This window comes from Xenia sp. Carnegie-2017, unplaced genomic scaffold (assembly GCF_021976095.1).
Source record: "Xenia sp. Carnegie-2017 unplaced genomic scaffold, XeniaSp_v1 HiC_scaffold_2, whole genome shotgun sequence".
NCBI classification, from domain to species: Eukaryota; Metazoa; Cnidaria; class Anthozoa; order Malacalcyonacea; family Xeniidae; genus Xenia; species Xenia sp. Carnegie-2017.
Window position 1 is genome coordinate 2917669 of NW_025813482.1, and position 13493 is coordinate 2931161.

The window sequence follows — 13493 nt, forward strand, 5'->3', positions numbered from 1 at the left end:
CTAACTACTCTTATCTTCCTTTTCATAAAAAGTTAAAATAACAAGTCTTTCGCCATAATCACAAACCACACTATTTTCTTCGCACTTCAATACGCGAGTTATAAAAACGTGGTCATATTTCTGCTCTAGTTCAACAACTCTTAATACTTGACCTCGAGTCAGTTCTACGACTGCCAAACTATCCTGGAAAAAATAAAATTTTAATGCTCAACTTCCCGCAAGTATAAATAACTAATAAATAAAATGAGCGGAGAAAAATTCGATATGTTTTCGGAAAGGGATGTATTGCTTATCACAGATGATATAAATACTAAAATCTTTTTTTAAAAGATTAAATCCAAACAAACAACCGGCTAAAAACTATGTCGTTTTCTTAATATGTTCAACTATACAGTTGTAAAGAAAACGCCTATTTTTAAATACATTTATGTATATTGCATGATGAAGGTTGCATGCTGGTGGAATTTACTTAGTTAGCAGGTGAAAATTAATTAATAAAAAGAAAAGTTGAATAAATAATCGAGCACACTTACTCTACCAGCACAAACAATTGTATTTCTTGACATTTCAGTAAGACTGAGACAACCACCAGGAAACTGAAAACATGCAAATCAAGATAAACAGTCTCAACAAAACGAACAAAAAAGCACGAAAATGAGTTAGGGTTTGCAGGACAACAAATAACTTGATTACTGCATCAAAATGTTATCTAATGTTTGAATGTGTGCTTCATTAAATATTTAACAAATTTTGTCTTATACTTTAATGAACAGCATCAAACCACGTGTTTTGACTTCCCAAGGCAGGTGATAGTCACGCAACAAATATTAGTTTTTACGCAAGTTGAATATAACCAAATACTTTTCCCAAAATTATTAGTGAAATTGAAGCTTAAACAGGTTGCTAACTATACAGATATATTGAATATATAATCGACTCACATGCGTTCTTGACCATCTATAAAGACAACGTCTCGTATTAAGATCCCAAATACATAACATTTCAGCGATGTCGAGACTTGCAATACACGAAAGTGTAAAAACTATCGCGACAATAGAAGCTGAATGTTTGGACGAAAAACGATCACTTTCACCTGAGATCAAACTCCACATCCGCATTTCACCATTCGACGAGCCACTAATGGCACCTATTTCAGGCTGCAAAAATACACAAGATATAGATTGCATGTGTTTACACAAAGTAGAACTATGTTTTACAGCTCATCCAACCAATATTATTGCAATGTAGGAATTGGTCTTTGAAAAGCAAATCAAGAATAAGGTTACTGTATAATAAATACTTTCTTTCATGAAGAGTTTCTAACGACAATAAGCTCTGAACTGAGGAATGCTTTACCTGGGTTTGAAGAGCAGTAACGGTCGTCGTATGCCCTCGAAGTGTAAATAGACAAACACCATTCTGCGAACGGAATACCTTCACATAAAAGACGATTTTTTTAATGAAGTCATCCAAAAGGTTAAATACGAAATAACTCAGGAACAAGTAGCTAAGAAATACACAGTATATAGAGATTACAAGGTCCTTTGACAAAGACTCCAAAAAACAATGAGTCAAAATTATTTGATGTCCTGCAAGATTAGGCTAAAATTCGAAAAATCGTTTCATTCACATGCAAATTTTGACAAAAATTTGATTCAGAGCATTTTTTTTGTAACTCAACTACAAACATTTTGAAAGAAAAAACCCTTTTCCTATATTTCGTCCGTCGTTTGTTGGCATATTTGTTAAGAGATAATGGCGTGCAAAACAAGATGTTTTAATAAAGTCATACATACTTATTCCGAAAAAGCAAGTTGTTAACTTCATTTGCACACAGAAATATACGTGTCAAGAAAAAATGATAGCTGTAACTGTTTTAATGCAAATAATTTCACTTTGAGCCACACTTTAATGCCAAAACTTAAAACCAAATGAAGACGCATAGAAGAAAGATTTCTTAGTTTGTGAATGGAAATGTGTCTTAAAGCAAGGCCACTTAACCAGCTGAAATAAGTTTGTCAATCGAAAAACATACACTTTGCGAAATAAAAAGTTACCTTCAACAGGCTATCAAAACTTGCAGTGATAACCAAATCCTTACATATTTCAACAACACTGACAGTCTTCCCATGAGCTCGATTAAAATGACAGATAAACTGTTGATTTGAGACGCTGTCTTTAATAAATCTCCATGATGATGGATTGGATTGCGTCTTTTTTCGCAAGTTCGCAAGTAAACCATTTTTATTGCTAGCTGATGAAAAATCAGGAAGCAATCGATTTCCAAGCTCGGTAAATTCAATGTAACCATTCAGTCTACATACAACTATAGTGCGGCTACAAAACAAATAACCAAAATATATTTGCATTGGAAATCATTAAGCGAACATGTCGTCAGAGTAAAATAAATTTTACTTTTCAGGAATATAACGGATAGCAGTTACTCCTGAAGAATCATCTTCATAAAGGAAGCAATTTACTCCAGTAGAAATGTTCCAAATCTATGAAAAGTCAATGAGCAATGTTCATGAAATGCAAACACATCAATTGGAAACACGAACAATGTAGCTAGGATGTATCAACTAAGAATTGAAATTATTAATTATTAAACTTGGGATTCAAGGATAGTGCAAAGTTTGAAACTAAAACTCTGCCTTTTGACTTGTAATTGAATCCAACCATAAAAAAACTCATACAATTATTTCATTAACTTCCATTTAATTTTTTTGATTCATGATTTCATGCATCACGAGGGAAACATCCAGTTCAGTTAATAGTCATGTGGCAATGACCAATTGGATTAACTGTTTCGTTTCGTTATGATTTTACAAATAACAGGATGCATAGTTACTATTTATGAAAACGTATCGTAAATAATTACAAAATTTTTAACAAGTATACTTGTTCATCAAGAATATTTTAATCTTTTTCTTGGTAAATTTTGTGTTTTGGTAGTGTTTTCTTTTTGAATAAGGATTATAAAGTGGTCAAATGGAAAATTTATACCAAGTACCTCAAGATTCCCATTAGTACATCCAACGGCGATAAAACATTCCCAGGTACATAACGCCCAAATTTGTGATAGATTACTAAAATGCAATAAAGACTGCTGTAAATAAAGCATCCTTGCTTGTACAGATTAAATTTCTCATGGTGATTGCAACTAATCTAAATAAGTCGACAAATTCCATGATAAATAAATGTATACTTAAGTAAACAACCTTTCTCTTTCATAAACGTTGATACATTCAGTTGTTTTAGCATCCCACACGCGAACAATGCCTTCAAGACACGAACTAACAATGACACCATTGCTGCACTCAAGACATTCAATATTCTGTGAAGAGATAAAGAGCAAAATCAATGCTTACACCATGCAGTATTCTACGTAATAGCTCGCACACACTCACTGAGTGACTTATATCATGCAGTATTCTACGTAACAGCTCGCACACACTCACTGAGTGACTTACATTATGCAGTATTCTACGTAATAGCTCGCACACACTCACTGAGTGACTTACATCATGCAGTATTCTACGTAATAGCTTGAGCACACTCACTGAATGACTTACATCATGCAGTATTCTACGTAATAGCTCGCACACACTCACTGAGTGACTTACATCATGCAGTATTCTACGTAATAGCTCGCACACACTCACTGAGTGACTTACATCATGCAGTATTCTACGTAATAGCTTGTGCACACTCACTGAGTAACTTACATTATGCAGTATTCTATGTAATAGCTCGCACACACTCACTGAGTGACTTACATCATGCAGTATTCTACGTAATAGCTCGCACACACTCAATGAGTGACTTACATCATGCAGTATTCTACGTAATAGCTCGCACACACTCACTGAGTGCAACCTAAAAATAACACTCTCTCTAATCTATAGCAAAGTCCTTGCTCTATTGATGGCAAGATTTTTGCAAAAATTTTGGAAACTCAAGCAATCAGTTGAGCAAAAATGCCGTTTACGAATAATTATGAGGAAATTTTGACGCAACACTCAGTGAGTCCGAAGGACAGAGTGAGGTGTTGGACTTTACAGTTCACACAATCTAAGTCAATAAGAACGTTCAACAGTTTTTTCTACATCTTGTGTTTGGCTAGCCTATAACTATGAAAAATTCACGGAAAATCTGATTCACAGCTATCTTGACCACAAAAAAAGAGATTTCATGACTAATTTCTTCCCATTCTCTTTTTTTCCAACATACAAGAGTTGCATTTAATGAAGAGAAAAAAGAAGGTAGAAAACCGCTACAGTCATTGCAAATTGAGTTTACTTTCAAATGCAAATTGGAGGAGCTAAGCAACAATATACTTGTAGGGCTTCTTTCCTTTGTCCTATGTTGCCCTAAACTAAAACTCAGGGTTTTGTGCGAACAGTTTCAAGTCAATGAAACGCCGTTTTCTTGACTTAGTAGAGAGGTTGGACACAAATTAGGTTCAGCTACGTCAAAATAAAAATTTAAAATTTCCCTAGGAATTTAGTGAAAGTGCTTTGGCTATACCAAATAAACTGCAAATAATTGTCGAGATAAATATTTGATACCTGACGATGGCCATCTAGAATTATTGGAGATGTGAGAAGCATGACAGATTTCGGTTTCATTTTTCTCAACTTATGTCGGGGTCTTGTGGATAGTAGTTGATAAATGAGGTAAACAGAGATAATTACAACGATAGCCGTTATAAGATACACGATCTTCACAAGACCAGCCAGTTCAACAGCATGATCTCGAGACGAGCGCCTAAAGTCTTTGCTAAAATCTTCATAGAACTTTGACAAATTGTCAGTTAATTTGTATTATCGGTGAGACGAGTTTTGTTCATTTTAAACTGAAGATTGATTTGAGGTAGGACAGTGATATATCTATAAAATATAGAAAAACTTTACCATCAGTACATGAAGTAAAACAAGCGGAGAACATTGAGAGACAATGGTTTACCTATCCATCAAATTAATGCCATAAAGGTCTAAAAACTCCGGCCAGTGTTGTCGCGAAAGATTTCTCCAAAATCCCGTACGCTTGAATTTATCATCACAGGAATCAAGATTTCTACGTTCTTTTTTTATACGTTTTTCTTTGGATTCCGTTACGTAGGAATAAAGAAATTTGACTTTATTAAAAGAAGCAGATGTGTTGAAAAGTTCTTGTTTTGAAACGTTTTTAGAATGTGTATTTGAGTGATTTCCATTGGAGTTTTTTTCTTTCATCCCTGTGGAACTTTCCTCCGTAAAAGAAATCGTCGACGATGTGATATATATAAAGTAAACGATGGCGAAAACCTAACAAAAGCAAAGTGTGAGCAAAATTGCACATTAACAAAAACAATAAAACGCGAGCGCTATAGTCGTGCTTGCATTAGTCTGTGCAAACTGATCTGAGTTCAACTAATTAACTCCATCAATGAAGGAGAGCTTGCATATCAATCACGAATACATGTTAGAGGAGAAATTAAAATGTTCATTCAAAATTTGTCGATTTCGTGTTATTGTTATTTTATAAAAGAAATAAAACATGCTTTTCGTGTTTGCACTTGCTTATGCAAAAACTATGAAACGTTTGTGAGAAATCTCAAGCAGGTGAAACCATCGACCTTTGATTTCGGGGTTGCACTGATCTGCTCTCGAGTTCTCCCAAAGATCTTATCGGTTTTGTTCAGTATTATTATGCATGTATATTATTACACAGCACGGATTAGATCAAAGGATTTTCAACAAAAATGCTTGTTTGTAGTAATAAATGCATGTGATTGACTCATAGAAACGACAGTGACTTGAATTATAATAAATGGTACTTTAACAAACAGCGTACAAGTGCAGACAACACACAATGTAACAAATAACAAAACACATTTTTATTCATAGAAGATGAAACTTTTAGATACGCCCTAAAACAAGAACAATTTTAGCATACCATAATTCCTCTCTGAGCTATTCTTGTCCTTGCCCAAAAATAGGCGAAGTTTAATCTCTTTGGAAGATCTTGACGCAAAGAAAATATCTTTTTTGGATTACAGAGATATGCCCAAACATCACTCCAGTTGTTTGCTTTATGTACAGCGGTCTTTTCAGGTAACGCTTTAGCTTCTGTAACATTACTTGGTTTTTGAGTTGGCCGCATACTGTTGGACACTAGAATGGTGACAAATGGTTTAAACTGAGGACTCTTTTTCTAAATATCCCAATAAATCAAACATTTAAACTAGATCTATAACGATTAAGAAACTGTGGGGTAACTTGAAGCATAAAAGCTACAACTTCGGGTATAACATGACGTCACAAGTTTTCTTTGTTAAACTATGAAAATTATTTACAAATTAATAAAATTCAGTTATAAGCAAACATCAAACATATCAAGGAGTACCATGTACTACATTCCCTATTGTAAAGTGTAACAAAAGTAAAAAAAGCCAAACAAGGGAAAAACATTTATGATTAAAAAAATGGAATAACATAGTAAGATACGTGACATATGAAAGGACAAAACATAGATTTGGTTCGAGACGAGTTTTTCCATGCTTTCTTCGGGAAATATTCCACTACATTTAATGGTTATGGTATGACTTACAAATCAGTTTAACGGCTACTTCAATCTTAATGTTGTTTTTCTTTTGTTAAATAAAAATCGCCACGCTTTGACTAACTTTGCTGCAAGTTGCCCCACAAACATTTCTAGCGTGGAAGCACAACTGTAAACTCAAGTGTAAATCTTTTACCATTAATTTCAACATGCGGAGACTTCATGTACTGCGTGGAAGGCTAAATATAAAGAAATAAAATTTCTATGAAGAATATGCATTTAAGTCTGTAAAGCAATACCGCTTACAAAAAGTATTAAAAAATTTGACGCATGGACCTCTCATGCAAGTTACATTACCATATGAACGAAAAAGAAACCTATGAAAATTGTCTATGGCGTAGTTTATGAATATTAAGACTTAAAATTACATGACTTCATGAGTTCACATAGGAGCAAATGACGTCACATGAGCTATAACATAAGAAAACATGGCTTCAAATTGAATAAGCCGACTTAATAAAACCTTTATAAGAATTGAGATAAAACAACATAACATAATATAATTTCAAATGAGTTCACATATGATCACATGACTTCACATGAGTTTAAACACGATCATATGCCTCCAAGTAAACGGATGAATATTTAACTTAAGCAAAAATATATTATTTTCATCACGTAAGAACGCTGTCATAACATATAATATATACATAGATGAAGATGAGAACCTCTACTCATTGGCAAACAATTCGAAAATATAAACATCTTCACATACGAGGTTGCAGAAAAATGGTTACACTGTCTGATTTATGACATCATATATTTACCTCAAGACGACTTAGATCAATGGAAAGAACAGTCGCAAAGAATACTATTTGCAGGAAAAAGTCAGTAAGAACGCCCACACCTCCAACCATACAAAACTCCTATATGAAAATAAACGAAAGCCAAAACAACATTAGCACAAAAGTGAAGAGCCAAATCTAGATAAGATTTAATGCACCTGAACAACAGGTACGAAAGTGAAGTAACCAAACAGAAGCAACAGAAGTTCGGTAACTAAGTTTAACGTGATGGATCGACCTTCTCTACTCAAACCTGAAAATATCAAATAGCCACGAGTCAGAAATTTAAAAAGATGTTGAAAAATTGAGAACGCAAAACAAAACGAATATTAACCTTCGGCAACACGAACGGGGACAGGAAGACACGGATGCGTGGAGACGATAGATCGCGTTATCACCAAAATATTCTCTAGTCCAATAATGATAACGAGGTATGGGAAGATTTCACTATACGCAACGAAAAACTCAGTTGTTCAATTAATTCATAAAGATATAGTACAGAACTAGAGTAGAGTTCGAATTTAAGTGGAACTACATCACGTAAGAAAAACAGAGAAAATCAAATGAATTACCTCAGTCTACTGCTTAGAGAAGGAACCACACCAAAAAATACACACAATCCTGCAGCCATTGCAAGTGAAGCAACAACAGTCACAACAGCACTAAGTGCAAGACCAAGTTTAGATTTCACCATCTCTATTTTGGCTAAACAAAATACAAAAAAATTATACACGTTGCATATGAATATATATATATATATATATCTTGGAGGGAGATAAATCTCCGTTTTAGACATGTGTGCGTGGGTGTGGATACTATTTTAGCGTTACTGCGTACGACTTACGCCGACATTTTAAAAGCTAAATCACTCTCACTGAGTGAGGCATCAAAATCACCTCGGATCAAATGACTCTATACTCTACTATAATTGCTTGGTTTGAAATATTTCAGCCAGAGTCTTGGCAATGACGGAGAAATGAGTTTGTTATGAATTGGTGACAGCACGATTTCTATGTGGGACTCAGTGTGAGAATAAATACATTGTTCCATTACTTACATAATGAAAAACCAAGATATATGAAAACGATAAAATATACAAAACACAGATGGTATATTTCAATGATATTTTCACCCTAAAATAAAAAAGCAAAAAACGTACACAACAAGACATGAATCTCTATAGAAACAAAACTGGACAATTTTCTAAAATAGAGCATGTATGAAAAAAGTTTTGAAACAGCATGTATGTTTTGTTATGTTAATATCTCTATTTCAGTTTGACTAAAGAATATTTTATGTACTCTCAGCAATATCAAAATGTGACACTTGTTAATACAACATGGAGAACGTCACTTTTTGTTTGTTACACACGCGAAGCAACACATTTGCCTTTGTATATCTTCGAGAAAAACAGTAAAAAAATTTGAAAGCAGTAATTTGTAAAGTCTTCGCTATTTATTGTCAAGAGTAACAACAAAGTTACGGTGTATAAATGCCATACGTCGCCATCGTCACGTGAGATTGGCCCAACACGTTTTCATTACGTAAGTGCGATTAATAATTAAAGCTTTTAACATGTTTCCTATACTGAATAATATTTCTCAATTATCACTTAGTTGAAGATGGACAACATGGTGATAAAAAAACAAACGCTATATTACCTCGTAATGTATATGAACCAAAGTAGAACTTCTTTCAACTTCGACTATGGCTGGAAACTTGTTGTGCAAATTTTTCTTCATATTCTCCATAAAGCTGAAATTCGCATAAAATATAATTATAACATCCCATTATGTCTCAAATTTCAATTATCCAAAAAAATATGTGCATGTACATAGATACTAACTTTTGGTGGAATTCCTCCAATACAATAGTGACGGCATAACGAATGACAAGGCACTCATTACTTCCGGGCAAAGGAAACAAACCTATTGCTTGAAGAGGTACTCCAAATATATTTTCTGAAAGAAATACCAACAAGAAATCATTGTTAGTAAAAATGATAATTTAATAATCTTTGAGAATAGTCTTCATATCTTTTCACAGTCCGTGGCGAAGCCATCACTACTAGGCAAATTTTTCGGTAAAATTATTATTCATTTCTTTAGAAAATTTATTCCAGTCATTGTTTTTCCAGTGACAAACACAAAAATATTTATATTTTAGAAGTAAAAAAAGGCTGGCTTCGCTACTGTTTACAATAAGTATCAATTTAATATGAATGGTTTCTCATTGGGTCAATCACACATGAATAGCTAGAAACACAGTCACAAGCTATTCGCCTTTTGGTTTTCCATTTTCGCAGCATATTGTACTTTACTGCATTTTGAACCAACCAGAAATATTCCCTATTACCCCAAACATGCAAATTTGAGTATATTAAGCATCATGTTTACCTTTCAAACTGACGTTATCCCTTGACTTTCCATATATTTTACTTACAATATCTTTATCAGTATGAAAACTGAAATTAGAAACATTCGTTAAGTTTATAAATGACACAAAAAGACTTCATTACATAATGCAAAATAGAAACAAAAAGAATATGGCAATTACTGATATTTCTTAGGGTTACTCATAAAACAAGTACGTAGTTGTTGAATTTGAAACCAGTAAATTATAAAGTGTAAATAGGAGTTATTTCAACGGTTGCTTAAGTGAATGAGTGCATAAGTAAGAACTGGCAGTCCAAAGGTGACAACTTTAAATATCAGTAGATATCAAAACAAAAAGAAGAAAGAATATTAGTACAGATTTCAAAATTCAAAAGGGTCTTTGTGAAAGTGGAAGTTAATAGACCTTAGACCAACTCACATACGTACGTAAAGTTTAGGTTGTGAACTTGTGGAGAAAATTCATGACAGGAAAGGAGAAGTGAATGATAAAAGTGTTTTTATAATCTTACCAATGTATCTACGTGAAAATCTTATCAACGTAATGACACTCAAAAAAAACATATAAAGATACCTATGACCATTTTATATTCCAATATTCAAACACGTTTATCTTTTATAACAAAATCAACACAGGGAAGGTTAGTTACCTAGCAACGTCATTCCAAAGATTGGCTGGAGATATTTGAAGACATCCATCTCTTGGTAAAAATTTTGCCTCTTCACCAAGCAAGAATGAATCATAATGACGTATAAGAAAGCAAAGATCAGTTATCTTCATTCTTTTTCCATTGCTATGCATGTTAAAAAATGGAAAAAAAAACTATTTAAAATTGAATTTATTCAAAAATTCCCTAAATATGTTCACAAGGCAGTAACAAATATCATAAATAAGAAGCAATTTAGTATTTATAAATACTAAACTTTTTCCATAATTTTGTAGAAGCACTATTGCTCAAAAGCACTATTGCTATATGTATAATGTACAAACACATGCTGAAAAAAGTCTTTTGAAATTCTATTGCAAAAATTAATGCATAATAAATAACTATAAGGCATTAGCAATAACTATAATGCATTAGCAATAGTGCTTACTACAAAATTATGGAAATACCTAACTAAAGTTCATTCATTGACAAGCCTTACCTTTCAGTAAATTGATATTCATTCAAAAAATCAACTATCTCAAAAACAGGATGGAAAGCTTCATGTAATCCATAGGGTAACATCAAACTGTTGTTTACTTTACCAAGTAAAACACTAACAGCTACTTGTTGAATGTATACAGCAGGCTTTTCTTTTAACTACAATAAAATATCAAGATATGCTAGATGTGTGTGTGTACAAAAATTAATTCCAACAAGTTGATAAATCAAATGAGATAAACAATTTTTGGGTTACCCAGTTTGGCTTATTTTCATTTACATTCTTTGCTGATATTGTCTCATTCCATTCTGAAGGAATTTTGGCATCCAATGAAAAGAAGATAAGAATTGGTGCACTGGAATTTTAGAATAACACAATCAATGGGCTTACTAAATGCAATTGAAAATATATGAATGGCAAAATCAAAAGTGATTAATAAAGTAGCTGGATGGCAGAGAGGTTCAAAATTTAATGCTGTTGATAAGATAATAAGGATATGCATGCACATACAAACCATACTGTATATGTATATGCTAGAATACACAGGGCAATAGGGTAATTAGGCAATGTTTGTATAGGATTTTATTTCTGAATTATACTTAAGATATTGAAAGGATTCTACACAAGATCTCTTGCAGGATTTTAGTTAAGATTTTTACAGGTGATTATACTAATATCGTGAACAAAATGATTATTATGATTACAAAAAATACATATATTAAAAAATTACTTAAATGTGGAATGTAATTGGCTACAAAAGCAATAGTTAGTTGTAATATAGAGTGAAGCAAAAATATGAAAAGGCTTGTTATTGAAAAGAAATGTTGACTTTTCAAATAAGTTTTAAATGCTCCTTATGTAGCTCATATGGCTACCAAGTAAGAAATCACATTACCAACCAACAATTTTTTTTAAGAATAATAAGAAAAATATTCTGAAGAAAAAGTTCAACTCAATATTTGAGAAAAGACAGTTTTTTTATATAGTTATAATTCAAATTCATTGTAAATTCATTGTTAGACTCTACTTAAAAGCTAACTGTGGTTCTAATTATACATGTGCAATTACATCAATTCCAAGAAAGTATGAGTATGGAAGTGTGAATTTAATGGGAAGGATTTGTTGATTCTGTGGCTGTGAAATCAAATAGTGAAAATTTCTTGCTAGCTTTAAGCCCATTATTGTACCTTTTCTTCAGAGTACATATGTTTCTTATTATGCATTTATGCTACCAAGTAATGAACATGAATTTTCCTTACCTGCATGTAAATACAAAAACTGCACAAATGCATATAATCACACCAGGATGATTGGCACAGAAAAGACCATGATGATAATAAATTCTTTCTAATAAACTTCTATCTGAAACTGCAGGATAGTCATCCTCACTGACTTCTTGCATCTGTTGCTTAATGTCTTCTTTTCTAAAACAGAAGAACATAAATAGGAATTAAACATGGGGGGTTATTGGGAGGGGGTGCTAGGAGGAGAGATGCTAGAGGGGTTGCCACCAAAATCTAATTCAAAATAGCACCTCCCTCCTCTTTAACAAAACTATTCTGCACCTATCCCTGATTTCAAATTTCTGGGTGCAGAGTTAGGATTCAAATGAATCACAGCAGAGATTCAAATGGATTGCAAACTCGGTAACTCAGTAACTTCATATGAGTTTTGCCCATCAATGAAAACATTGTAATTGATATGCAGGATAAAAGCCACAAACGAGAGACAATAGTTATCATGTAAATTCATCACCAAAGGTGTATAGACCAAAGAAATATAAAATGACATGAGTTGATTCTTCATTTTCAAATGCTCAAAATATAGGTACAAATGCAAGCACTTGTGATACTTCAATATAATTTTTTGCTGCATTTTGCATGCAGATCATATAAATCTGGCCGCCAGATTTTAAAGATTCTAATCAATGATTTTTCAAGTGAGTTTACAATCAACATGATTGTTTCATACATATTTTACTACAATCATACCAGCTACCAAAGAAACTGACCGCTATGACCGCCTGACCGGTACAATCGTCAATTAAAACAATTGCGTTAGTTGTGTCTGCCACCAATGCTAATACTGAAATTGACGGTTGACCTATCTCTCAACGAAAAATGCCGAAAAGTGCACAATAACATTGACTTCGCGACTCATGAGTTTTGATATGAGAATGATGCAACACCTGGCCTCATACGTACCTTCTAATAAATTATTATATCGCAAAAGCCCTATCATAAAATCAAGATGTGTTCACCAGTACAAATTCTACAGGACAATGTAGAAACGTGTTGGCTATAGTAGTGACTAACAAGTGAAAACAATTGAAATCTTATAACGAGCATCACACCCACGGTTTTAGTCGGGCCGCCATTTTTGGGTATTATTATATAATTATACACGTGTGTTTTCTCGTGTTTTCTTTGTCAGTGTATTGTAAAATACCACAATATAGAGTGTTGAGAATGTCATTAGACCTCTGCTCAGAAAAGAGTTAATTCTTCTTCAATTAGCTCCACGCCCTCGCCGAAAAAACAAAGAACATGTTGGTTGAACGCAA

The 13493-nt window shown here is 33.1% G+C and overlaps 2 protein-coding genes across 4 annotated transcripts; both read right to left on the reverse strand.

The window, feature by feature from the left end:
- On the reverse strand, window positions 1-4631 carry LOC124440464 (sterol regulatory element-binding protein cleavage-activating protein-like). Its single transcript, XM_046990856.1, has 9 exons — window positions 4572-4631; window positions 3222-3337; window positions 3014-3089; window positions 2416-2501; window positions 2058-2337; window positions 1357-1434; window positions 942-1157; window positions 534-596; window positions 1-183 (listed from the first exon to the last, which is right to left on the reverse strand). The coding sequence occupies exons 1-9, from the start codon at window positions 4629-4631 to the stop codon at window positions 1-3; spliced, it is 1158 nt and encodes a 385-aa protein (XP_046846812.1).
- Window positions 3222-13304, reverse strand: LOC124440377 (sterol regulatory element-binding protein cleavage-activating protein-like). Of its 3 annotated transcripts, none has more exons than XM_046990764.1 (18): window positions 13135-13304; window positions 12190-12354; window positions 11186-11285; window positions 10931-11088; window positions 10435-10578; window positions 9788-9855; window positions 9238-9352; window positions 9053-9146; window positions 8449-8524; window positions 7964-8096; window positions 7726-7838; window positions 7550-7644; window positions 7374-7472; window positions 6743-6785; window positions 5941-6158; window positions 4969-5309; window positions 4572-4892; window positions 3222-3337 (listed from the first exon to the last, which is right to left on the reverse strand). In XM_046990764.1, the coding sequence occupies exons 2-17, from the start codon at window positions 12330-12332 to the stop codon at window positions 4817-4819; spliced, it is 2016 nt and encodes a 671-aa protein (XP_046846720.1). In that variant the 5' UTR covers window positions 12333-12354; window positions 13135-13304; the 3' UTR covers window positions 3222-3337; window positions 4572-4816. The 3 variants fall into 3 exon arrangements, with proteins under 3 accessions (XP_046846720.1, XP_046846721.1, XP_046846722.1); XM_046990765.1 differs by lacking the exon at window positions 13135-13304 and adding an exon at window positions 12942-13056; XM_046990766.1 differs by lacking the exon at window positions 13135-13304 and having other exon boundaries at window positions 11186-11238; window positions 12190-12251.
- Window positions 13305-13493: the final 189 nt, after the last annotated feature.

Coding starts and splice junctions, on each gene's coding strand:
- LOC124440464 (XM_046990856.1), bottom strand. CDS start 4,631: ATGAAACCGAAATCTGTCATGCTTCTCACATCTCCAATAATTCTAGAT. Junction 3,090..3,221: donor AACGTTTATGAAAGAGAAAG/GTTGTTTACTTA, acceptor ATTGCATTTTAG/TAATCTATCACAAATTTGGG. Junction 184..533: donor CAATTGTTTGTGCTGGTAGA/GTAAGTGTGCTC, acceptor TATTTTTTCCAG/GATAGTTTGGCAGTCGTAGA.
- LOC124440377 (XM_046990764.1), bottom strand. CDS start 12,332: ATGCAAGAAGTCAGTGAGGATGACTATCCTGCAGTTTCAGATAGAAGT. Junction 9,856..10,434: donor CTTTGGAATGACGTTGCTAG/GTAACTAACCTT, acceptor TTCTAATTTCAG/TTTTCATACTGATAAAGATA. Junction 6,159..6,742: donor TCCGCATGTTGAAATTAATG/GTAAAAGATTTA, acceptor TCACCATTCTAG/TGTCCAACAGTATGCGGCCA.